The following is a 26967-nucleotide window of genomic DNA, read 5'->3' on the forward strand; positions in this document are numbered from 1 at the left end:
ACTTTTATTTTTTATGTATAAGGGTTATTTTATAAACAGCTGTTGTTAATAAAATGTTTTTTCTCAGAAGTCGTTCATGCGTTCGTCGCGACATGGCCAACATGGCGACATCTTCACGCCGGTCGATGCATGTGAAAAAGCGCGAAAAGGATACTCGGACGACGAAAAGAACGATACGCATGTGCGCTGACTCGCAAGTCGCAACTGAACTTTATTGGAGAAAGGCTTATAAGCAGGGTAGGATATCCAAAACCCTATCGAAACCTGACAGCAAGGGTATAGTGCCTATTATAGGCACTGTAGCAAGGGAAAAAAAAAAAAAGTAGACATTGTTCACCAACGGCACCTCCACGGCTAGGCTGCTGGGAATGGCGGCATGGCTTGATGGCGGTATGTACTACACAACACTATAGTGCCTAGAATATACTGTTCTAGGCACTATAACAACACGAACACTGTAACAACACATGGGAGGAAATAATAGAAGCCAAAGTAGTATAAATAGAGAGACTCGGTCAATACAAGCCTGAACATGTGCGACAGGGACGGACTTATCAAGAGATAAAACTGCAGAACCAGCATGTAGTACATCCCATTCATGGAAACATGAGCCCCACTACAAACAGAGAAGACAGAGCCAAAGATCGAAAAGGAGATAAGCAAGTTAGACCCGAACCATACCTAAACTCAGTGGTAATGGTATATCCGCGGTGTACACTGACCCAGCCACCGGGAAATCGGGAGCTGCAGTCGCGGCAGTGTACGGGACCAGCCCCTCTTATCGTCGATAATAACAAAAAAATGCAGTCGTCGCCTTAATTTGGTAGCAATTGCGCGCTAGCCAGCGTCAACACAAAAACTATGGTGTTAATAAGCGACAGCAAAGCAGCCATCTAGTGGAACCGATCGCGAGTGGCTGATCTTGTAGCGATGAGCAGTTAACGTGCCACATCTGGGGAGGACGTGGGTATGAACAGTTGAGTAATACATGAAGGAAATCGGCTGGTTTGCCGCATAGTCGGAAAGAGGCGGAGAAGAGGTCGGGCAAATAACGTTCGTGCACAACTATCGGGTACGTATGGGAGTGTACGATATGTTTGGCTGCCAAAGCATAATTGGTGCGTATATCTGTCTATTGGAGCGATAGTATTCAAGAATGTCTCTTATATTGCCGCATAACGCTAAACAGACAAGAACACAGCGAGACACACGGGACGGACGCTGTGTCCCTCTCTGTTTAGCGCTATGCGGCAAGAAAATTCCGTCACCAACTCGCCCAAGTTTCCATTCTGTCTCTTATATGTTTAACAGACATTCCCCATTGACGGCGGCGGTGCTCTCCCGCCCGGAGGGCAAGATCTCGGGCGAGGACGTCGTGCCTCGTGGTCCCCGGCTAACCCGGATGAGCATTGCGTCCGCCTTCACTCAAATAAAAAACACCAGTCTTCAGGTTTCGCGCATGATAGCCACAGTAATTACTACTACCAACAAACGCTGGGAATGTGGCAGACAAAGCCTCTGTAACACTGACGAATTAAATCCGCGGGGTATTTTTTTTTATAATTTTTATTCAAGTTAGATTTTTGGGAAAGGAATGCGCCTTATACTTTTGAGCAGACACATGGAATATGATTGTGCACCTACACCTAATCAGGTCAAGGTCCCGTTTTCATATTTTTTTGCTTGTAAATTGTATATCGGAATGAAGGGTTCGGCATATCTGTCAGACTCGACAGACGGGAGGGAGGTGGGAGTGAAAACGGAAAGAGTGGAAGTGCCACAACAGGCTGGCCCTCCAGGGGCTTGCACACCATTTGCAAGGGAGGACCTGTTGCGCGGGCCCCTCCCATGGGCCATTATGGGGCTCTGCCCCACACCTGCATTTTAATGGCCAATAAAGTTTACAGCGCCACCGGCCACGTGGCCGCGCTTACTGCGCGCCTCTCCTTCAACATATATTTCACCATTACCGCACTGTTGCCAAATCGTGGGAAATTTCCCATTTCGTGGAAAATGCAAGCTATATATACTAAGGGAAAAAAAATTATTTTCAATCCACTGAAATTGTGTGAAATTTCTGCTGTCGCTGGAAACTGCTGCTCCATATATGTTTCCCCGAGAAAATACGTAGGCTCGAAGTGAAAACGCCGAGCTGCCCCCCCCCCCCCCCTTTTTTTTTCTTGAGCAGAATTTGTGCCTGTCTTTATTTTCCTGCCTAGCCTTGTTTACAAAGCCAATGAATTGCGCGCGTTGCACACCGCACAAATATCAAGTGTGGCATCGAGTCTCCTGCCATACCACAAAAAAACATCGTTATCGCGAGATTCTCTGGTGCCAGCTTAAGATACGCACATTTTCCACTCCTGCCTTCCGCCACCTCGTTCATCGTGTTAACAGCAATCATGGGCATGGTAACAGTAATCATGAAGTTGACAGTTCGGTCGGAAAACTGTCGGCGTAGTATGTACTACCTCGACCTTGGCATGTAGTCAGCACTATAGCAATGTTGGTCAGCACCCTGTGTTGGAAATAATCGGGGACTGCGTAAAATTTTATATGGTAATTTGTGGTTCTAATGATTGATGTGCGCGTGTGATAGGCGATGACGAGTTAATGAAATCATTGTAACTAATTGATGCATAAAGAAAGGGGAAAAAAATAGGAAAAAAAGGGGACTGAAAGGTATCAAAATGCTCAGAAGGAAAAGTCGTATGCTTGATGATGCTAATTCAAAAATTTAGTGGATCTGATTAATCTATCAATTAATTGAAATAATTAAAATGAAAAAATGATTTCGGTATCCAACTGCTTAGAATTGAAAGCCAATATTTTTGCTGATGTTAAAGGCCCACTGTCCACCCTCCGGTCGAAAATATTTTCTTCCCCGGTAACTGTGAGACTTCGTCCCTAGAACGCAAGGCCGCAAAATGTTTTTGAAAAGAGTAACTAATAACGCAGTTACAGCCACCGCAATCACTCGATTCTGTCATGCTTCTCTCCTTCCGTTCCCTCGCAAAGGTTTTTCACTCTCCTGCCCGAGGTCGTCTAGCCTCCGCAAGACAAATTCCCCTTCCTCCTCCGCGTTTAGCGGGAGGTGGGGCGTGGCACTCCGCGAGCGCGAAAAAAAAAAGAAAAAAAAAAAAAAAAAAAACGGCTGAGGGAGCGCGCGCCGCTGGATTCAGTCTGGCCGTGGCGAGGGAAAAGTGCGCAGCGAGCGGTAGACACCCATCCTTCTCCCGTCAGTCAGCGAGACGGACCAATGGACGTCGTTCGCGGTACGTACGTCATTATTGTGGCCCGTCGGGCCAGCGCAGGAAACGGGGAAGCTGGCTTCCCAAAGGAGAGCATGAGTGAGCTTTGAATTGTATTTTCAATGCTTTGCGGCGCGCGTGTCACTGTAGCATTTTGCACAGACTATCTCCGGTACCTGATCGAAACACTGGGCTCCTTTGCTTAAAAGGGCCTTCCCTGGACAGTGGCCCTTTAAGTAAATTCTAAAATTAATAAAAAGTTGAAAAATTAAAGGAAGTAAAAACAAATACATTGTCCTGCTGTGTAATATGTCAGTGCATTTACAAAACCCCATGTGGCAGAAATTTCCGGTTATTATTATTATTATTAATTTCCGGCGTCCTCCACTATGGCACCTCTCATAGCCTTAGTCACTTTGCGACATTAAAGGTGTATAAGGACACCAAGTTTTAGTGACTGTTTTCTTTTGTTAATGATGCGTAAGGCATTCCTATGGATCACCATGCACGGGGTCTTTACCCACAAGCGCTAAAATGTGTAACTGAATTTTTCTCACAAGTTTCGGTTTCAGTTTCAGCAGCCGAGAGATGCCTGTGGCGTCAAAATCAAGTCTCTGTCAAGAGCACGCAAGAAAAAAACATTTGATGTAATACTGGGTGGGTCTAGCGTTGTGCCGAATTCAAACGACAGAGGAATGATTATATGGCTGTTCTTTTTCATCCCTTACGCGAAGTAGACTTTGACAATCGCTTGAAATCGAAACCGAAATAGATGGAAATTCAATTATAATTTGTTCAGATGTTGTAGGTGAATATCACGGGATAATACATGTACAGCAATTTCAAACACATCATTACACAGAACAAAACACCAACTCCTACCAAAAAGCAAGACAGTCCTTCCTAAAGTCGCAGCAGCACACGGGCGCAAATTGCGTCTCGCCATCATCAAGCGATTGCGTCAGTTAATCAAAGCTTCGTGTATGGGGAAGACGCTGTCGCACTGCATTCGCTGCAGTATTGCTGCTTTTACCGCTTATTAACTGGATTGCAAAACATTTATTTCGTTAGGAAAAGCAGAATGCAGATGATACATATCCGTACGTGCTAGGTGGGTAGCCTATTCAATGACCCGGGTAGCCCATTCATTGACGGCCTCCCATTGCTCGAGAGTAGGAACCTGTATTATAGATTCCGGGGGCGGCTCCTTATTACAGTTCCACAATATGTGATCATAAGTGGCTATTTCCCCACATAGTGTGCATTCCGGGTCGTAGTCATCGAGGTAGAGAAAGTAAGGAGCCATGAAGGATTGAGTCTGGAGTCACCTACAGGTGGTCTCCTGCTCCTTATCTAAGGGAAGGATATCCTGCTTTCAAGCTTAAAATGAATAGTAATGCCGTTTCATTCTTTTTTACCCCTTATTAAAAACTCTGGCATTATTTAACTTCAATTTAACCCGCCACTACTATGATGTTTACCGCCATTAGCCACCAATGCCATGCCAGCACTTCAAAAAATCATGCGAGACGAAAATGAGAAGGATTGTGGACACTCAAGATTCCTAACTTGTTTAATTTTGTATGAATTCAAAATTTATATATTGAAAAGAAACGTTTTATTTTAGCCTTGATAAAGAATTGCTGATTATTGGACTGAAGCGACTGAAGCTCCAAGAAAACTGCTCAAATTAGTCTTCAGCATTTCTGTCCTACTGCAAGTGCGCCACATGGTGCGCCATAAATAGTGTCTCAGCTGCCATCTGTATATTTAATGCCAGTGTATTGACTTTCTACCATGTATTAGTTGTTCGGTGATTAGTTGTTTAGATAGAGCTAATGTTGCTTAGCGCACAAAAAAAAAAAAAAAAAAAAGTGTAACAGATGCTGGCCATTTGAAAAGTCGCATGCGGTCAAGTCACATCCGAATCCCGTACCATTGTAACGAGCGTGAGGAGTGCACTGCTAGCACTGCTGCACCTTTTTACCCCGTGCAAACTGTTCGTACCCTGTTTTGTGCAAACCGCAAGGTCCGCCGAAAGCTCAAGAGAGAGGCGTGAAACGCCGTTAGCTAACGGACAGACCAAGGTGAGTTATGGCTGCAGCCGCTGCAGCTCTCGTATGGTTAGGAGCGCGATTGGCACTCGGCGCAGAACTATTTTCGCTGTCAGCAGCCGGAGTGCTCTCAAGCCGACGTGGTTAAAACGAGTCGCTGCTTCGCAGAGCGGTTTTGACCACTTCGTCAGTGAGTACCCGACCGCTGTCACATTTTTATGCACCATGGAAGTCCTTGGCTGCGCTCAACCGCAACTAGACAAACCGCGGACAAGCGTTTTTGGTGGCCTAACATGTTTTCAAAACGTAAATCCATCTGTTCTCTGAGAGCTGTGAACGATAGTTCGTACCTTCCATCGTTGCGTTCGCAAAGCGACGCTTCCTACAGCATGAGGCGTCGCGGGAGCCTTGATGTTTTTTTTTTTTTTTTTTTTGATGTTTTTCCATGGCTCCTGGGTCCACTTTCAGGCACCTCGAAAGACGACCGGTCACTACGTAGTCGCGCACGTGGGTTGTCAAAACGAACTCATTCGCAACCGTAGGCTTGTATTCATGGCAGTTTGTGGCGCTTTTGCATGCACGCTGTATGTATGCTGCTTTGCGGAAGAGTGTAGATATGTCATTTATTGGCGCGTGAATAAACACGCGTTATTCGCAGGAGGCTGTCTAGCCGTTTTGTCTTTGTCTTGTCACGGCACAACTAGTATTTAGCAGGCTTGGGTAACGGTGTGAGAACACCCGCATAACTAGTGGGAACGCACGAAGATCATTTAGGCGGTACCTTGACCATAGCAGTCGGCCACATAGCAGTGCCCATTGGAACTAGAAGAAAAGGGGGTAAAACTAATTGAAAATCGGTAGGTACTATTCGAACTGCAGTTAGTTTCATTTGTGGGAACAATTTCAGTTGCTCTCTTCCTTGTCTATTTACTGGGATAAGGAGGATTTTAGATTGATTTAGACCTCCGTTTCTTATTGCGCTTCTAGATTATAGTGATGTGACAGCTGCGTTTTGCTTTCTAGTGTCGAACCTTTAGGGGTGGAAGTGTTGCTCCAATCGTTCCATTCTGCTCTAAACTGCTTTTCCTTGCTCCATCCTGCTCCAAGACACTTTATTGCTCGAAAACTGCTCCAAACCGGTTGCCACAATTTTTCCCTATGAAATTTAGCTCAACACAGGAACGATAGCAGTGCACCGGTGGCAGACGTATAACACCTCTTGCAGTGGGCTGAATACAAACAAAACTTTCGCAAGCTAGGAAAGTGAAGCATAATTTAAAATTTTTGCACGAGTAAATTTATTATGACCTATAAGCGATTAGAGGCAATTGTGAAAAAATGCACTGGGTATGTGACATAGCACATTATCCCATTCTTTTGAATCACTGGTGGAGAGGGAAGCGAGAGCAGCAAGTGAAGCAGGTAGTGTTAGCTACCACGTTAATGTAGTAGGAACCGTTACTAAATTTGTTTGGCGGAAAAAAAGTGCACAAGTTCTTCTAATGTCCTTGCTTTAACAACAAACTGGTATTTCACCATCGAGCAGTGACAAGCGCGTCAGGCTTATGCCCGACAAAAGCATACTTGTAGTGTCACAGGGTGATGCGCCAAAGGTGCCAACCGTCACTTCGTCAGTGAGTACCCGACCGCTGTCACATTTTTATGCACCATGGAAGTCCTTGGCTGCGCTCAACCGCAACTGGACAAACCGCGGACAAGCGTTTTTGGTGGCTTAACATGTTTTCAAAATTTAAATCCATCTGTTCTCTGAGAGCTGTTAACGATAGTTTGTACCTTCCATCGTTGCGTTCGCAATGATGGGCCTATCAGGGCCTATCGCATACTTGTTAAAACTGAACCCCAGCATTGCTTAAGCAAACACATAACGAGCTACTGGGAGGAGGCTGAGAGTAAAAAAGCTGAAGGATGAAAAGTGCTGTCGATCCTCCCTGAAGGCACTACTGAACAGTGCTTGGGAACTTATCAGTACAGGTGCAGGAAAAAGGATATGCAGAAGATAAAAGCGGAAACGTGCCCATTGATGCGAGCGCCAAAAACTAGTGGCACTGCTAGAGCGTAATGAAATGGTTGACCCTTCATTTGAATCTGTCAAGTGAAAGTAGGCAAAAGCTTTAGGCCAAGCTTGGCGTTCATTCATGAGGTGCATAAGCAAGTGTTTCGTTGCTGCAAGTCTGTTCCGGATGGTTGCTTAGGTCAGCCTGTGCTGTTTTAAACATCGTTACATGTTTTAGCCATTTGTCTTTTGTCAGAAGTGCTTGCATAGTCGACAAAAGCACTGAACGTTACATAGAAAGTAATAAAAATAGGGATTTTGTATTTGAGGAATAGAAAATTGAAATTATCTATGGTGTTTCGCCCTAGAAACATGCTCCAAAACATAGTTCGAATGCTCCAAAACTCTTGTTTGATTGCTCCAAAGCTGCTCCAAAATGCCATTATAACTACTCGAGCTGTTCCAAAATGCTCGAGCCTGCTTCCACCCCTGAACCTTGAAAAAGGTGTGTTTCTTTTGCCATTTGTGCTGGCTATCATCGAAAACTCCACAGTGCAGTTGTGCATTTGAACCGGTACCAAATTTTCAGGATGATAATTAACTACCGTTTCCGAATAAATATCAGTGTAGGTTATCGGTGGGTGAGAAGATCGGTACAATGCAGCATTTCTTATACACGCAAAAAATTATTCGGGCAATTACAATACTCCCTAATGCAAAAACGCAGCGCTGCTGTTTAAGCATTTTTGTGATATATTGAGGCAAATTATATGAGAGATGCTTGCATGTATGTACTTAGGTGCAGTTACAATGCACTATTTTTCTCACGAGCCAAAGAGAATTTCTCAGCAAAAGGGAAAGGAGTGCCAGGGCTCTTCTTTCTTTTCTTCTGAGAAATTCTCTTTGGCTCGTGACTCTCTCGTGGCACGTGACTTTTTCACTTAATTACAGTGGCACCAATGGCGACGTTACTCAACCTTGGAATGGGTGTGTAAGGGCTGCATTCGAAAAATAGGAACTCATGTTATGCACTTCAAGCAATGCAGGCATTTGTACTTGTTATTAGTGATGGATTTTCAGCACAAGGCCACGTATAAAAGAAGCTAAAAGAAATGCTGATACAGACATATACTCTGAACCTGTGACTGGAAGTCACTAGCAGAAAATGAGTGGCACCGGCGCCTTCAGTTCATTGAATGTTATACGAGCAACAGTCAGCACTGTAGACTGGACAGGGTTCTGTGCGCGAACGTTTACTCCTTTAATAACTCTGTGCGAAAACGCACTCTGTTTCTTTTCTATTTTCCCACATACACGTGGACTTCGTATTGGTTTCTGAAAGCATGGTTAAGCATAGACGCACCTAATTTTTGTTGTGCGTTCAGTCTTTGAAATGATGGGCAGGATATTACTTAACATGAACATCCGGGTGGATTGGATGAAAAAGTGGCAAGTAAATGACTGAGTCTTTTCTTTCATGCAGTTTTGGTTCCAACCGCCGAAAGGCAGCGGTGATATCACAGTCACATTGAGGGTACACGATGCGCACAGAAACTACAGTATGGCCTTTGATTTCACAAAAATCCTTACACAGGTTTGAAATTGCAAGATATAAAAGAAGGGATTATATGTTAGCTTTTTCTTGACTTGGCATCATAACCGCCGTTTATTGGTTGTGCCCTGGCACGGTGGTGCAGCTGTTTGAGTTCTCAACTGCTACGCTCAAGGATGAGGGATCGAATCTTGGCTGCGGCAGCCAGTTTTTGATGGAGGCGAAAAGCAAGGTGCCCGTGTGCTGTATGATGTTGGTGCATGTTAAGGAACCCCAGATGGTCAAAAATATTCCGCAGTCCTTCACTACCGCATCTCTCATAGCCTGAGTTGCTTTGGGACGTTAGGCTATAAACCAAACCAAACCATTTATTAATAGAAACAAACTGCATGAGAGAGAATTCAGTTATAAGTTATTTGGCTGGCTTAGGTGAATTCCATGTCATGCCTCGTGCTATTCCAAAGAACCACACCTAAAATTTTGGTATCTCTACTTTTTAAAATTAAGGTACATTTGGCTAATAGTAATATTTATTCGCAGCTTTATAGGCCTTAAGTGGCCATGATGTCTGATATTTTAAAGCTTATGCTGTACATAAATGGAATACCAAAAGCAAGATCTTTCTTAGCTATAACAAGGCTTCTTGAAAAAAAAATTGCCCCTGTTTTTCAATTTCTTTTATACAAAAGCCTTTAGTGTTGGAGGCATTTATTTGTTGTGAATGTCCTCAATGTGCACATTGACAGTCAACTGCGTCAATTGGCTGTGAGGCATTTGTAAACACAAACCAGCCATGTTTCGATGGAGGCAGAATGCAACATGCACATGCTTTTTATAGTAGCAGTAAAGAATCCCAGGTGGTTGAAATTATGCAGAGCGCTCCACTATGGTATTAGTCATAAGAGTGAGTGGCTTTGGGACATTAAACTACATAAACCAAACCAAACCTGCTCTCTTCCTTTTTCACCTAACTGCCAGTAGTGTATATGTGCACGTGCGTGCATACGCTATTGCAATTGCATGAAGGTGCATGCTTCGAGAGCAGTTCTTCACTATCGAGTCTTACACTTCACAGATGGTGAGCAGCCGTCTGGCAAACCGCCTGGGCGTCGCCGGTGCTTCGCGGCGCCAGCCAGTGATGGATGCTCGTCAGATCCTCAATGCCCGACGTGCCACAGTGGCCCCTGCCGTGCCAGCCCGCCGATTTGGCTTGACTTCACGTGGCATCGTCAAGACGGGGCGTGCAGCCAACATTCGCCTCAACACTTTGCGGAGCGACCTCGTTGCATCCAGGGTGGTTGGTGGCAGCGGACCCCTCAGCAACCGCATTGCAGCGTTCGGCCGCCGTGGTCTAGTCACAGCCACACAGACCTCGCCAAGGTTCCAGGCGAGGAATCTGAGACAGCAGGCACAGGTCCATCCTTCTCTCTCAAGTCACCATTTCACTCCAAAACAAATTTTTTTCCATCTAAATAGTGGAGGAGGTATTTACCAAGGCCATGCTATGAGATGGCGTGAGGGTGGTCATGTTGCCATGTCTGTGGTCATTTCTTCATGTCAGTGATGTTGGCTCACACAGTTTCATGCTCACTATAAGGTATCCTTCCTTTATCAAAATCACCCCATAACTTTTTTCATCATAATCCTCAGCCTGACTATACCCACTGCAGGGCGAAGGCCTCTCTCATATTCCTCCAATTAACCCTGTTCTGTGCGAGCTGCATCCACTTGACCCCTCAGAACTTCCTAACCTCATCCGCCCACCTAATTTTCTACCGCCTCCTGCTATGCTTACCTTCTCTTGGAATCCAGTTTGTTACCTTAAGCAACCATTGGTTATCCTTTCTTCGCGCTACATGTCCTGCCCATGCCCATTTCTCCTTGATTTCCACTAGATTGTCAGTGACTTGAGTTATTTCTCTGACCCACTCTGCACGTTTCCTATCTCTTAACATTATCTCTTCCATTTTTCTTTCCATAGCCCTCTGCATTGTCCTCAACTTAAGTAGAACCCTCTTTGTTAGCTTCCACGTTTCAGCATATCTACTTTTCTTTGTGGAACGCTCTGTGCACATGAAGTTCATGACAGTAGTGTTCTGCACCTTTATGTAACCATACTGCCTGTTGAGTATTGTTGTTAGGCAGTACTTGTCCTCACCGTGATGTAACACTACTGCCCGTTTAATCTGGTAGTTAAGCACTACTGCTCTGCACCGTAATGTAACCACACTGCCTATTCAGTGTTGCAGTCACCCCATTCGTTCCCAGCTTATGATGCAGCTTAACAGCAAAGTTTGTGAGCTGTGTTGCCCACAGTGGAACTTGAGGCTTTCCATATCAGTTGACTACCAGCTGCTTCCATGGGACACATTGGAAGAAACGGCACTTAATTGTTCCAGTTATAAAACTGGTATACTGCAGAAATGCACTCTAGCGTATTCCAGCATAGAAAGGAACGGTCTTGGCTGTCTATTGGCGCTACAGAACAGTCATGCACTTGCCGTACATCTGGTAGAACCAGCATGGACGGGTTCATGACTCGGGACCGAGGTTCACAACAGTGCAGTATGCAGAGGTTCTGCCAGATTCAATATTAAAGTGTCACGCAGATAAGGATGACAGTTTGATGTAGGTAATTGAAAAGTCATTTTGCAGTTTGCTCACACTCTGTTCTTGGGCTCATTGGATTGTCAAAAAATTGTACGGTTTCATAGATTTGTACACTTCAATTTCTTTGCCTGTTGCAAAACTGTGTCTAATTCACCATGCACAAGGCAGGCGTCGCTACAGGTGAATAGAACGTGCTGCAGTGGCCCCATATGTTGTTCACAGTGCCTGCATTCACAGTCGTACGCATAAGTGTTTCCACAAAGTCGAACTGAACCTTTTGATGCCTCTGTTTTCTGTTTCACACAGTTCACAGGCGTAGCCACCCAGTCGCACGCTTTTGCAGGTTGGACAGAAATTATATCTGTGAGATGCGAAAGATGCAGCTTTTAGATCACAAGAAGTTAAGTTTAAATTTGTGGCTACAGGGACATGGACCGCGTATATGTAGGCCTCTAAAAAGTAAATTCTTTATACAGACTGACCTCTGCACTGGGGGCAAAATCTCTGCAAGGAAAGAGTGAAGGTCGTGTTGCTACGTTGATTGTTTTGGGAAACATTATTTGCTGCATGTGCTGGTCGGCAGAAGCAAAGCACCCTGTTTCCAATATAAATTTAGGATGCTAAATTTTCCTGCAACAGAGAATTCAATGCCAGGTAAAGCTCCCTGTGAGGAGAAGCTGAAATTTTGGAATGTGTGTAACTGTGTACAAAGCACCCTAAATGGTTGAAAAAGGGTTTCTAGTAGAAATTTCGAATATGAATCGAATACCATAAAAGCCCGCATAAATAATGTTGTTTTCTCATTTTATCACGCCAGATTTCTGCCTCGTATTATATGTGGATCCGAACAAATTCCAGTCTAATTCGCAGTTAAGTTCTGGCTATTATGCCAGACTGGAACTGCGCTATCGGCATCAGGCCAGTCAGATTTCCAGTGGGAGGAGGCACCATCTAGTGGTGGTGTCGGTTGACTGTTTTGAGGGTTTCGGTTTCACCATGCTGATTCTGCGTCCCTTGAGACCACTGCATGACCATGGGGCTCGCGACGCACATGCAACTGCAAGCAGGTCGATCGCACCTTGCACGATGTAGGAATGGCAAAAGCAGCACTCAGTATTTTGCACGGGTCTCTTAGGGCCTCTCCAGCCGTGCTGGCCACGCTCTCCGGCCGGATTGCGGATGTTCGACTAGCATTCCTAGAGTCACGCTTTCGAGACATGCAGTAGAACGAATGCATTTGGTGGTACCCAAATAAGTTTTCGCGAAAAAATATCTCTAGCAAGGGACTCTCGGCACATAATACCGTGACGACGATCACGAAAACACCAAATCCTAAAACACAGCGCATGCACGAGGCATGCCTACATGTGGTGACGGGAGGCTCATGTGGCTTCTGCGATTGCCAGTGAGAATGTGAGCTGTTCTTCTGATCATGATGGGGGAAATCTTCGATCAATTGTGTCGGTGCGAGAAGGAAAGCACCGGCGCATGAAGATGCACGGCATTATTCGTGACGCTTGGCGTGGGGTTGCGTTGTACATGAAAGTGCGTATGTCTTGCGGAGCAACTGCGAAACCTAGTGCAAATATCATGCTAAAATTGCGCATTCGTGGCCACTACTTCGTTTTTCTCGTAATAATTTTAGGTCCTGGGAAAGAGAATTGAAAAAAAATAAATGCTTTTTGAGAAATGCTGACCCATACAGTGGGAGCTTTTGCTTAGAGCTGCATTAGCAGCATCCGCAGGTTCGATGCCTGTGATCTTGTACGCACGCTAGCTCCGCTGCTAAGGCATTGCCGAAAATAATTATTTGCTTCATTATAAAACAGTGGGGTTGAAAGAAAGTTTCATAATCGAATGGCTCTTTTAATAAAATGCCTCGCTGATCACTTAAAAAGTGCCATCCACTGTGGCTTCGATGCTAAGCAATGTAGGCCTAGCAACGATTAGGGAAAAGCAGCCGGCCAGAGTGCCGTCGTCAGCTGCGCTCGCGCGGGCGGCATCATTGTTGTAAGCTTGCGGTATCCTGTACACTGTGTACATTGTTCTAGCGGGCCAGCTCATATGCGGCTTTCGTACTCTGTCGCTTACGTGCTCCTGAATCCCGCCCACAGGTGCCCCTATTGCCTCGGTTAAAAGTGCTAACAGAGATCGAAAAGCAGTTTGCGGTAACAGCAGTTAATGGCATGACTGCTGTTTGGTCTGCCACATCGGCTTCGCGTAACTATAGTGCCCACAGTAGCGCAACCGCGGTTGACGCTGCTCGTGCACAGAATATGCAGCAGACGACACGATTTAGCAGATTGAAATTATTTTGGGTAATTGAAATTCAGGGTGAAGTTTCAAACAAATTTACCACTTTCGTTACTGAAACAGTGAATTGTCATTGACATAATCTTAGTTGATTCAAACAGCTGTGCTTATTCAAACTGGATGTTTTGTCAGACCAACACCAGGTGTTCTAAAAACACACTGCATGTGTAATTTCAATAAAATTTAGTTCTTGCTTGGAGTTTGGATCAAGTGTTTATCGTAGATTGATTGTCCGGGTACTGGGGGCTTTGTCCGGACTGCGCTTGTGTGTGCATTGTAATTGTGTTTCTAGCTGCCTGCTTCCTTTATTTGTATGTTTGTTTTCTTTCCTGGTGTGTGCGTGATTTCTGCGACTACGGTTTCACCACAGGGTCTTGGCGCCGGCCTGGTCGGCCAGAGGCGGGGTCTCATCAGTGGCAGCCGGCGAATCGCGGCACTGCAGGTAGGTGCCCTTTCCTCTTCCTTGAGGTTTGGTGGCACTTGTCTGCTGCGATTACTGTATAACAACTGAGGGCCACACCCCAAACTTGGCGGCCAGCAATTGGTTTGTTCCACTGAGAGTTCAAGATTTTTTCCTGAGTAAAAGCAGCTGTGGGGGCCACACCCAAAACTTGGCGGCCGGCACTTTGTTTGTTCCACTGAGAGTTAAAGGGGTCATGACAGATATCATTTGAGCACAATCAGATTATTGCATTTCACTCCACACACGTGAAATTAAAATTCCGCAAAATTTGAGCTCATTCGGTGCAGTAAATATTTTTAAAATGAATATTTTTTTTATTACTTCGAAAGCAGCTTTCTGGTCTGGCCACCATTGGCCGCTCAACCTGGCAATCGTTGACCGATTCTCTTTAAAAAATTGGGGCAATTGTCGATCGTCTGAATACTGTTTTGGTAAAGTAATTTGATGAAGAAAAATCTTTTTTCACATGATTTTGTGAACACGCAAAAGCTGCTTGCAGTTAAATATTTCTAAATTAGGTGCTTAAGCAGATACAATAACAAAGTCTATTTCATATTATTGCATATGTGTTGTTATTTAATGTAACTTCATAACTGCCCCCATATAAGGCTATTCTGCGTTTCCTTGGTTCAATAAAGGAGCGAGAAATTGGGAGTTTTCAGTATTTCTTATCAAGAACTTTTCATGTTTATGTTTGCATTGTTCAGTTGTTGGTAAAGTTGATGCCAAAAATATTTTAAGCTTTTTTTGGGAAAATCAATCCCAAAGTTGGCGAAAAGCGATAGTTTTGATAAATTGAGGGGTAAATTCAGCATAAATTCAACATTCAGAGCACCTATAAACTCTCGATCCAATATATGTGGGCTAATGACATTTTCTCAGTGAAAAGTGGCAGTAAAATCACTATCTCTTCTATTTCCTTGTTTTTTACACTGTAATAGCATTTTAATGAAATGGTACATTTGTGGAAAGAATGCAAACCGTGTACGATTTGAGGTCTTGGTCTAGACGGGAGAATCATCAGACACGAGAGACATTACGCATGGTGCTGATTCACTCTTTTGTGCATAAAACAGCTGCACTTGTTACGGGTCATGCAAGAGCCTGATTCTTGCCACTAAGTGCCAAGCATAGCATATTCTTTTCGAAGCAAATTATGCTCACATTATGCTCCATCAATGCACAGCGTCAACATTACTCTGTCGCACACATCCTCAGTCTAACCGTGCTTGACAGCTTGAAGCAGTTTTCGCAAGTCGTCGCTCGACAAAGATAAAGGGCAGCAGGTAAGGCGTTCGCAGTGCTTTAAATCATTTTCAACCTGGAAGGCTCACAAGCAGAGTCGCTGAAAACGGACGGGCAGTCGAAAATTTAAAAGGGACTGACAGAAGAGGAGGAAAAGAGAAAGAGAGAGAAAAGAAGCAGAGGCTTTCCTCCTCACGCCAACACCTCGGCCTCCAAGGCTGAGGAGGTTTATCAAACTGGCTGGGACGGAAGTGGGTTACACTTTCCTCCCCCTTCACGGAGGGCCACAGCAGACCACTGGGCAAGCCGTAAAGCCGTCACAAGCGCTGGATTATATGAGAATCTTGACAACTTAGAATTACATGTTGTTAAAGCGATACAGGGGTAAAGCATCCACTAGAAACCCATTTTACTCTGGGTGGTTAACTGGCACCCACCATCGTGCGCGTGAATATTGCGTCATGCATATTTTCAATGCACTATTTGATGGATTTGCTGGGCCTGCACTAATTTGCCACAAAAATTTGTGTCGCTGCATAAAAGCGGTATGCATAAATGGTGCTGTTTTGTAATGTGATAAATTAATGGGTCCCATGTAAGTGCCGTGCCTCACCATAACCGGAAGAAAGAAACAGTGTTACTGTATATGGTTATATACGGTAACTGGTATATACAGATACCAACTTTAAAGTAGAGGAGACCATTTTTTGAACTGTCGTGTTTTTTTTTTGTTATTATATATATATATCTGTCTTTCTCATTGTCATCATATCATCTTCTCTGACCAGATGAACTTTTGTCTTCCCTTGACTTACATTCCACTTTTTCACCTTCCACCGCAGCAAATTCAAGCGGCTCAGATGGACATCGACGAACGGGTGAGCTTTGCTTTTGTGTTCTTTCTTTTTTCTTCTTCAATAAGCATTTCTGTGCTTCCTCTGAATTGCATGAGATCTGCGTTGGGGGACTTGCCTTTGTGTTGTAATATGGACCGCTTGTGTGGGAGGTGTCTTTTTTTTAGTTACGACATGGCTGAAAAGACTGCGGACAGTAGTGCGAAGTCTCTCAGCAGTCGCATATCGTGAGCTCGGTTATGTCTGCACCAAAACAGAAGAGCCTCTTGTCCAGTTAACCCTGATACCTTCATATTTGATAACGTCATCTCTAAAACTTATTCTCCGCAATTCCCTGCTATGGCTTTCTTTCGACGGAGTCACTGTGCTGTTCTGACAGTTGTTTCATTTCTCTTGCGGACACCAAAAAAGACTGCTTGGAACAGGGCACACATAGCATGCATTGCCATTGCCTTCACTGTTTGAGGAGGACCAGGCAGCATTTTTTAAAATCTAAATTTACACCACAACCAACCTTGTGAATGTACTTGTTAGGGTTCAACAGGAAAAACCAGCGCAGAAGCTGGTTAAAGTCCTGAACCAGGAAATGTTTCTCTTAAACGTCGTTGAAAAATGAGTGTAGGTTCGAGTCTGAATTTATCAAAAGTTGCTTTGGTAGCGATTTCCCTTTACAGCCCTTTGAATCTATGCGAGACTGGTAAAAGAAGAATGTGTAAATCAGAAAGCCATCATTACTTATAAAAAATGTATTTATTCAAAGCAAAAAATATAAATCTCATCGTGCTTACCATGGATTTCTTAATAAGCGCTGTCATAATGAAAGCAGTCATTTATTTCCTACCGGGTTGTATGCTAAACTGCGCCATAGCGACGGCATATTTGAATTGAAGCCAGCAGGTCCTTCATTTAATGTACCACACTTTGACGCGACGCACAAGGTATGCAAACGCTACGACATCAGCCTGCAAAAACTTTGTGCTATGTTAAGATTGTCTAACGTAGAAAGGGTGGCGCTCTGAGACTTTGGTTTCCAGGGTTAGTTGTTGGAAGCCACATCATATTCAGTCTTGCCTTCTTGTTAATGAGGGGCCTTCCGATTACCTAGGTCTTGCTGGTGTTTCTGAGCCCAGCAGTTCCTTATCAAATTTTCATATGCTCGAAGGAAAGTGAGACCCCATTCACGGAGGTTCGATTTCGATTTTGCTGTTTCTGTGAAATCAAAGTTGAATCAATTTCAAGAGGCTTTCAGCGGGAAATGTTCTTATGTACTGGAGTATCTGGGTTCAAACCCGACTGCCAGCGGCTGCGTTTAAATTGAGAGGCAGCAGCATTCTGTGTGACGTCAGTGCATGTTTAAGAACCCTAGGTGGTCAGGGTTACTTTGTGTTCCTCTACTGCAACATCCATTTCTACTCCCACCTTCCTCTCTTCCCTTGCAGTATGTTTCAGGTGTCCACAGAAAAAGTGTGACAGACACTGCATCTTTCCCTTTCTGTAAACCAATTTATGCATATACAGGGTGTCCCAGCTAAATGTAACCAAGGTTCAAAAAATACTGTGAGTTCTAGCCAGGTTAAACCATTTAAGAGCTGTTCAGGGTCGTCTATTTTGATTCACCATAGTGAAATAATTAGCAAAGACTAATTAGGTCATTGTTAATTGTCTTGAGAGGAAAAGTGTCATAGCAAAAGTTGTCGGTCTGTTCGAAAAACACCTAGCTACATTGTTTTTATCAAGACAGAATCTACGTAAAGTGATTTTTTTTACCAGCTGAGAACAATACCTGGTGAAATAAAAAAAACTTTGTGACAGCGGCACCATTCTAAAGCACGAGAACTGTCCAGATAACAAAATCCGCTTTTTTCTGCAGTGCACTCTTTGATGCTAGGTGTACGCACTTGGCGGACGATTTAAAATAACAGCCAGTCACGTTGCAGCATATTTTGCAATAAGACCTATAAATAGAGATGCATAAGTCTTAGCGTGATAGAAACAACGTAGTTGACTCTTTTTCAAGGCGGTCTACAACTTTTGCATTCACTATTTTTCTCTCAAAAGTAAGTAGTTAAAAATAATTAATCAGTTTTTACTAATTAATTAACTTTTGTGAACGAAAAAATGTTGCAGATTAGCATAGGCGACTCTGAACAGCTCTGAATTGGTTTCACTGGGCTGAGGCCCACCTTATTTTTTAAAACCCTTGGTTACATTTAAGTGAGACACGCATATATATATGCATATGTATAGCATACAAAACATTGATGTACTTGTAATATTGTGTGTTGCTTGTTGTTAAGATACAGCCAGCCCATGACGTTTGAATTCTAATCTGAAGACCTCCACTATAGGGCCTCTTCCTTTCCCCCTTTTCAAACCCTTCATATTTTCCTCCACTTCGGAGTTTCATGTATTCTGGAAGGTAGATGCTCACTGTGCCTTCCCTTTCTTCTTCATTACCATCATCCTTATTACGACTGCATGGGTTTTCTGACAACGCAGATCCCACAGGCTCGCAACAAAAGAATCCAGGTGAATCCTAATGGCATCTCTGTCACCACTGCCAACCCGTTCATGTCGGTGAGTAAGCACAGCACGACTATGGCAGTGGTGTTGCCTATGCTGAGCACCTGAAGACAGAAAAATGGGTGAACATTTTCGATGATACCCAAGACCAACCAATTCCAGTGACAGGTGAAGATATTCTGAAATTTGGGCACTTATTTGAATGGATTGTTCACGCACGGCTGGTGAAACAGGGTAGTGGTCTCCCTTTATTCCTGGTGCGCCCACTGTGTCTCGTCCTTGGCTGTGCCTGGCCCAAAGTGCCATTTGGTATAGGGCCCTCGGTTCGTGGGTAGTACTGCAGCCCCATTCTTAACCATTCATACCATTGCAGCCAATCTTATCCCAGGGGTGGAGCAAGTGTCACTCGCCTGTAGTTTGGCCACGGGATTCACTAATAATGCGGAAGCCTTTCTTTGGCTCATGAGTGGCATCCACAGAGATGCGTCAAACGAGATAAATCCAAAATAAATCTAACACAAGCCACTTAACAAGCCAGGCCCAAATTTAACCTTCAAAAAAAAAAATTTGTCCACTGGGAATTGAACTCCTGTCCCTCCGATCACCAGCCGATGGCCGCCGAAAGGCTTTCGCCTTATCGTTCTTAAGTGCTTCCTAGAAATATTTTGCTTTCGCTTCATCGCTTGGTTTTGCTGGTGCCATACATGTAAGCTTCTCGCAACGATGTATCTGGTCAGTTCGTTGCAATTGGACAAGCTGGTTTTACTGTGGCAGTGAAAATGGGCAGTTGGGTTACAAACATGCTTTAAATTAATAAATGAGTATTGCCAATATACTGTCTTTATACAGGGAACTATGCATAATAACTGCAACTGAGGACATTATTTCACTGCCTAGGAAGAGAGGGCAGATTTAGGGCTATGTAGATTTGGCTGCATTGTCAGGGAAAGTTGTCCGGAAGCATAGTGCACATGGGGTGGTAGAGCATGTGTGGTTTTTCAAGGCAGCATGGACTTAGCATTTCATAGTTTTTTTATGGCGCATAAGCAACGGTGGCTATCATGGTTCATCATATTTATCATAGTTCATACGGCTATCATAGTTCATAGCTTACTTTGTTGCAACTGTTGGCATCGACTGATGGTCACAAAAGAAATTGGAATTTCAGGCCTGTCGACCTATTTTTGAGTAATCTCTGAAACATCGTGTTTCCAGTGATGATCTCCTTTATGCCTTTAGTTTATGTCGACTGAGAAAAGGCGGGGGAGGAGGCGAGTGGGAGAAAAAGAATTTATGGAAAGGCAAGCGGTGTGACAGGCTTTCCCAATTCTGTCGACCTATTTTTGAGTAATCTCTGAAACATCGTGTTTCCAGTGATGATCTCCTTTATGCCTTTAGTTTATGTCGACTGAGAAAAGGCGGGGGAGGAGGCGAGTGGGAGAAAAAGAATTTATGGAAAGGCAAGCGGTGTGACAGGCTTTCCCAATTCTGTCGACCTATTTTTGAGTAATCTCTGAAACATCGTGTTTCCAGTGATGATCTCCTTTATGCCTTTAGTTTATGTCGACTGAGAAAAGGCGGGGGAGGAGGCGAGTGGAAGAAAAAGAATTTATGGAAAGGCAAGCGGTGTGACAGGCTTTCCCAATTTGCAGTTTTGCCGCAGAATTTAATTTTAGGGCAGTTAGGAAGAGGTGGAAACCTTGAAGGAATTTAAAGTCAGTGCTGCGGTAAGTGTGGCCTGTGCACACAACGTCTACACTGTCATTACTGCTTGTTTTTTGCGCTGTTGTTGGCGCAACGCAGAGAAGAAACTATGTTAAAGGGGGGACATCAGTCTTTGCGCACAGAATAATGAAATCTTTTGGAGACATGTATTTTTCTTTGCAGATTTTAAGTTTGTCATTTGATTTCAGTGTTAACCAATTCCTTGAGCATCTGTGTGATATCTTAAGTAAATTTTTGTGATGACCTTTCAAAAACCTTTACTTGAGGGAACTCACTAAATTGCATGTCATTGGTTTCTCCAGACATCAAAGAATGCAGTAAGATTTCATCCCCTTTTTGATGAACTTAAATATAGTAGGGTTTTGGAAAGGCAGAGGCAAACTTCTGTCCTGTTTCTGAAGTGGCCACTTCCAAACCCTACAGCTGAACTTATGTGATAAGCAGGATGACAATTTCATCATTATTTCAGACCTCGGTGTAAGAAGAAACCAGTGGCTTGCATTTTAGCAAGTTCCCTGAAGTAAGATATTTGAAAAGATTGTCAAAAAACACAACATACTATACTGTACCACATAAGTGTTCAAGGAATTGTTTTAAATAAAATTAAATGAAATGTTTGGAATCGGCACATGGAAATACGTGTCCCTGGAAATATTTCTGAATTGTGACTTCAGTAATAAGGAAATAGATCTAAACAGTGTATGTGTGTGTAACCTCCCCCCCTTCTTTAAGAAAGGCGGCGTGCCACTCACCGGCTACGGATGTGTGGTGTCCTCTGTTCACCGCACTGCATGTGCCTCTAGATGGCACCACGTTTTTTTGGATGGCAAATGCCGTATTCACTTCTGCTTGGCCAGCCATTGTGGTGGTATACAGGCATGTTGACTGTTCGAGAGTTTGGTTTTTCTTTTTCTCCCTTCCCTCGCACATTATAAGCGTCGACAGGGCCTGCTGCCAGTGCGGCGTGGTGAGTCACCCATGCTGGACAACGATGACGATGACGACCTCGAGCGGCTGACGCTGGACGACGTCCTGGGGAGGTCGACCGCCGGAGCCCCTGCCGCTGCTCGCCTCTATCGCTCCAGCACTTCCGGGCTGGGCAGACCACAACGAGCCTCCGTAAGTTGAACTACGCCCTCTTGTTGAAGGTGTTGTTTAAGGTAACATTGAGGAGGAATTGAAGTTGACCTGTATACTGCACGATACCTTGCTCTGATGAAAAAGTGTTTACCTTCTTTCAAAATGAAGCTTTCATAAGCAAGAAAGGATAAAAAAAATTATATAATATTCGGTGTCACCAAACGCTGGCCATTTGTAAAGGCACTCTGCGATGCTGTCAAGGCGTCACTTTCATTTCCTGCATGATTTTCATGATGCTGGGCTGCCCTGTTGCCCTTTCTACACTCGTTTTTAGTCCTGACGCGACGGCGAGTTTATTCAGATGCAAGAAAAAAAAACATTCCTTTTAGTGAATTTTTCCCAGAGACAAACTGTTGAGCGGTTGTTGGCAGAACTGCACAGGGCTGAAGAATTGTTTTTCACCAGGGTAGAAAATTGTGCAGAGTTGTTCCTGGTGTCTCTTTCAGCGGTCGTCGCATGGCACGGCTACCTTGTGGTGGTGGAAATATTTATTACAGATGCAGGTACAAACCTGAACAGAGTTATGGGGCCCCTCTTTGAATACCTGTGGGTTATGGAGGTTATGGAGGATGCACAGGTAGGGATGATTGTGGTTGGATGCTACTCAAGTCTGCCATGACTGCCACACAGAATTCCTCCCACACAAAAAGTAGTTCATTGTTTAAGCGCTGCCTCAACGGAAAGCTAACTGCCGGAAAAATTTGTATGCTCAAAAGTTCGTTTGCTCGTTTGATGTAGCCAAACACTCAAATGCTGATTTCGTTTGCTTTTGCGATGATCAGCGCAGTAAATAATAGGCATAACCCAGTGTTACTAGACACCCCCTTTTTTGTTGTTGTAAAATCTATAGTAAAATCTCGGCGTCAGTAATCTCACTGGGTCATGAAAAAGTTGATATCATCAAAATGAACAAAATCTGCGTGTAGAAGCATGGGAAATGCATTCATGCAGATCTGTTTATGGTCGAGGGGATTCAATTACAGGCGCATAAGCTGCACCTCACTGTACAGGGTGAGTACAGTGCAGCTGGTGCTCGTGACATTGGCAGTGTGTGTACAGTGACTAGCAGTTGCGGAGTTGGAGACGTGTGAGCCGCACGCCAACAGAAACTGCTTCCTGTGCGTGTGTAAGTGCTAATAGCAACCACAGAGTAAGTGGTGTGCGGGCTACACACTGCGGCAAATTGCTTTGTGTGGTACCTTGAGGCATTTCACTTTCTGGCACTGGCTTCATGCAAATGGCCTCTGCCGGCTACACACGCCAATCCTGGATTCTTCCTGTACCTTAAAAAAAAAAAAAAAAAAAAAAGAAAAGAAAACTTTTTTTCTTTATGTTCTGCAGCCATCGCTGAGCCGGATTCAGCACCGGCTGGATGGCAGGACGCCGCCACGCCAGTCGCCGTCCGAACCACTGCAGGGCGTCTCCGTGCTCGTGAGCAACCTCCACCCCCAGGTCACTGAGAGTGATGTCCGGGTATGTTGCTACAGCAAAAGTCTGGAACCTGTGCCTATTATCCATGTTATGGGTCGCATCAAGGCTAGTGGCTTTGGGCATCCTTCTAAGTGTGAAAAGATGACAAACAGAGGGAATTGACATTGCAGATAGAGTCAAATCCACTTATAACAATACTGCTTAGAACAATATATCGGATATAACAATGGACTAACACTGCACCATCAGCTTTTTGATCTTTTTTCTATGGGAAAATGGCTGGTTATAACAACGTTGTCCAGCAAGTTATCGGTTATAGCAATTAAATCTGGCCACCAGGAACCAACCGTAAGGGACACAAAAGCACTGAAACGCTGCGACTGCACCATTCGAACCACGCACAAAATTCGAGTGCCTTCCTTTCTGCCGTCACCGTTTCCTCAGCATTGCAAGCTTATGATATTTTGTATCAAGCATTTCTTTTCGGGAAAGCAGGCTTCATTCGGAATGCCAGGGATGTGAAGGTTCACAAAGCTCCAAGCTATGTAGAATTTATAACGGTGGCATGTCGAGGAGCGAATTTTTTCATGTTGATAAAGCCGATGGTGGTCAGGAGGCTTCACGAAAGTTGCCTACTTCATTTTTGCTAGAAGCTCCCCACTTGGGCATGTGCTGAATTAAGCATTCCACAAAGAGACCTGAACTAAATATGCTGGGAAGTAGTCAAAGCTGACTATAATAATTTTTCCTGCAAAGTGGATGGCAGACTGGGCTTTACAGTATAAAGCAAGTAGTATGGTATTGCTACCTATTGATAAATAATTGAACCTTGACATGGCAAAAGTGAGAAAAACCTGCAATTTTTAATCTGTGGTGCTTTCATGTGAACACGCAAAAGAAATCACTGATTAAAAGCCGAAATGAGAAATAAATGTGGGCGAAATCCCTTTGCAAAATGCGTTCACAGGAAACCCCCGTTACCCACAATTCGTAAGCACAGAGAAATATTTCAAGATTATGTTGATAATACAACTGCAGCATTAGTCGCCGCCATTTGGTGTGGTCTGCACAGTGCCACTGCACATGGGGTGGGGAGAGTGGAAGGTGTCAGTAGCACTCACGTCCCGCCTTCTCTCCCCTCTTTCTCTCTACAGAGACATTCCCCTTCGCCTCCCTTTGTAGGTGCTCTCCGCTATCCCCAGTCCCACTGTGTGTCTGCAGTGATACTTTTGTGGTGTGGGAAGTCTCATCCTGTGAGACTTATCTGCATTTTGTTGCTGTTAAAATATCTTGCCTTCTTTGCTACATTTCAATCCTCTTTAGTGTGCCTTCAATGCTTCCTTGATGTCCCTGAAAAGAGTGTTTGTGCCCTTGTTTCTCCCAGGACCTGTTCCAGGATATTGGTCCCATGCACGATGCTCGGATGGTGGGTGTGTCGACAGCCTTGGCAACCTTTCACCGGCATGCTGATGCCATGAAGGCCTACAAGACCTACCATGGACGCTTGCTCGATGGTAGGTGAAAGTAGTATGCACCACAGAGAAACACTTTCTTGACTGGTCGTGTAAATTTTTGTCCTACACCAGGGACTTGCTTGTTGCTTTATGCACAAAACTTTTCAGCTTGTTATATGGGGGTGGGGGAGAGGGGGCAGTCTGACCATATGCAGTGGTACTAAACCTTATTGGAGTTGGTGTATCCTATGTGTCTTCATTTTGTCCTCCTCCTTCTTTGCGCTGTATTTTTCCATCATTGAAGTTGGTTTGGTTGCAGGTTGCTTTTATCACTTTCCGGTTCATCAGTGGTGGTGTCACCAAGGCTAGCTTGTTGACCTGGCATTGTTTGCTTGAGTGAATCACTACTTTCGAGCTAACAATGCTCTAGCCTAACATTTGTCAATTTTTGTGGACAAACGATAGACAAATGGGGGACAGTTCACAGGCAAAGTTATTTTTTCGTGCTGACCTTTTATGCAGAGCATGTAAAAACTCCCTGCAAGTTGGAACCAATTGGGCCACTTTTGACGCCAGTCAGCCAGAATCTGATTTTTCTCCCATCTATGTTTTGTTTGTCAAATTCATTAAATTATTTTGGCAGGATAGAAATAATGACACAAAATACTGGTTTTAAAAGTTCTTAAAGCTCTCATATACATGCCTTTACTTAGTAATCTCAGTGTACCTTATGTCATGACTTGCTTGGTTAGGCTTTTTGCTTTTATCTCTTTGCATTATAAAAGACACTCATAGTACTTTCAATTTAATCTATTTTTGTGATTTAGAAACCTTATAGTAGCAATAAAATTTTCAATTGCTTTTTATATCCTGTCACATGTACACTTTCGATCCTCATTTCGATCTGCATTCAACTGAATGCAGATCGATATTGTCCACGGCAACTTTCAAGTAAAAGCGAGCTCGAGCTTGCTTGACTTCAAGCTGCTTCCTCAATTGCTCTTGAGATTTCAACGCACTCGAAAGTGGTTGTTGACACTTTCGTCGCCAGCGAGCTCTAAAATTTGAAAACAAATGAATGCAACAAAACCGCAAATAACAACATATTAATGTGTTAAAATGCATGATAGAACATTTGTAAAACATTGGACAACATTCGTAGAATATTGAGCTTGTTTATATTGAGCTAACTTTATAATCGTGACACCGCAGTCCACCGCCAGTGCAAGCAAAGATGGCGTCCTCTTCGACTGCGTCGGTGCGGAAACTGTGGAGCAAAAGAGAAACTGCAGCACTCATCGACTACTGGGAAAATATATTAGGTGACATGAGGCGCAAAAAGCGAAATGCTGCTATGTACACTGGAATCGTGCATTCATTACCCCAATCTCGCCTTTCTTTTTTAGACTCATTGCGACTGACGGCAGACGACAGACCACCGTGCTTTGGCTGTCGGCAAAACATTTTACGTCACCTAGGAACATTTAGCGCACGCAAAGGAAATTTCTCAATGCTCATTGAAAACGTCCGTGTAGCACCGGATGCTTCAATCCTCCTTGAAAGCCTCAGTGCAGACAGAGTTCAACGAGGATCAGAAGTGTTCGTGTTACAGAGGTATTAGTTGTGAGGCTGCTGCAAATTGCATATAGTTGTGAAAACTCTCTGCTTGGAAGTATGTTGGTGCAACTTGAATATTACATATTCATGCTTTGCAGGTCAGCCAATGAACCTGACTGTGCTGACACTTGACCAGTTGCAGTCCAACCAGAGGTGATGGGCTGAGCCCAGAACCAAACATCATCAGAAGACACTATCTGCAAGGCCAGGTTCTCCTCAGCTGCCGATGGCATTTTGTTTGTTGCATTTCGTTTTTAACATCCCCCCGCCCCCGTTTTTCGTTAAGAGCACATGTAACAGAATTGTCTCCCCCATTCCTCAACCAGTGTTTGCCAGTTCTTTCTTACTTGTTGCCTGACCAACTTAGCCCCACTCTGATTAATACTTCAGACGTCATCGCAATGTGCTTCAGCATAAGGACAGAGATGTGGTTCAAGTTGATTCCCATCGCGTTTGACCCTGGCGCCTGGGAGGCCTTGCGGAAATAAAGATCACGTATTAGCACGAATGCGTCTCTCGATATTATTATAAAGCGCATCCTGCAAGAAGCCATTTGGCCAAGCAGGAGGCACGTGAAGCAAACGCTGCTGCTACAGAACCCAGCGTGATCTGTGCAGGTGAGCTTTTTGACGCCCAATTTTTTGTGAATTTTGAATCGACAGCTGGAAGGTAGGAAATATGTTAACTGCTGATGGCATTTGGGACGGCATAGGAGTATTTA

At 44.1% G+C, this 26967-nt stretch overlaps 1 protein-coding gene across 2 annotated transcripts; it reads left to right on the plus strand.

Annotated features, from left to right (window-relative positions):
* The first annotated feature begins 5125 nt into the window (after nt 1–5125).
* On the plus strand, nt 5126–26750 carry LOC146189471 (uncharacterized). 2 transcript variants are annotated; one of them, XM_084604284.1, is made up of 9 exons: nt 5126–5338; nt 9947–10285; nt 14165–14236; nt 16345–16380; nt 18856–18885; nt 21541–21723; nt 23086–23217; nt 24560–24689; nt 26345–26750. In XM_084604284.1, exons 2-9 carry the CDS (start codon nt 9947–9949, stop codon nt 26401–26403), a joined length of 981 nt encoding a protein of 326 aa, XP_084460410.1. In that variant the 5' UTR covers nt 5126–5338; the 3' UTR covers nt 26404–26750. The 2 variants fall into 2 exon arrangements, with proteins under 2 accessions (XP_084460410.1, XP_084460409.1); XM_084604283.1 differs by having other exon boundaries at nt 5128–5338; nt 18856–18933.
* The last annotated feature ends 217 nt before the right edge of the window (nt 26751–26967 follow it).

The sequence above is a fragment of the Amblyomma maculatum genome, chromosome 5 (genome assembly GCF_055883805.1).
Source record: "Amblyomma maculatum isolate TAMU_Amacu chromosome 5, ASM5588380v1, whole genome shotgun sequence".
Taxonomy (NCBI): Eukaryota; Metazoa; Arthropoda; class Arachnida; order Ixodida; family Ixodidae; genus Amblyomma; species Amblyomma maculatum.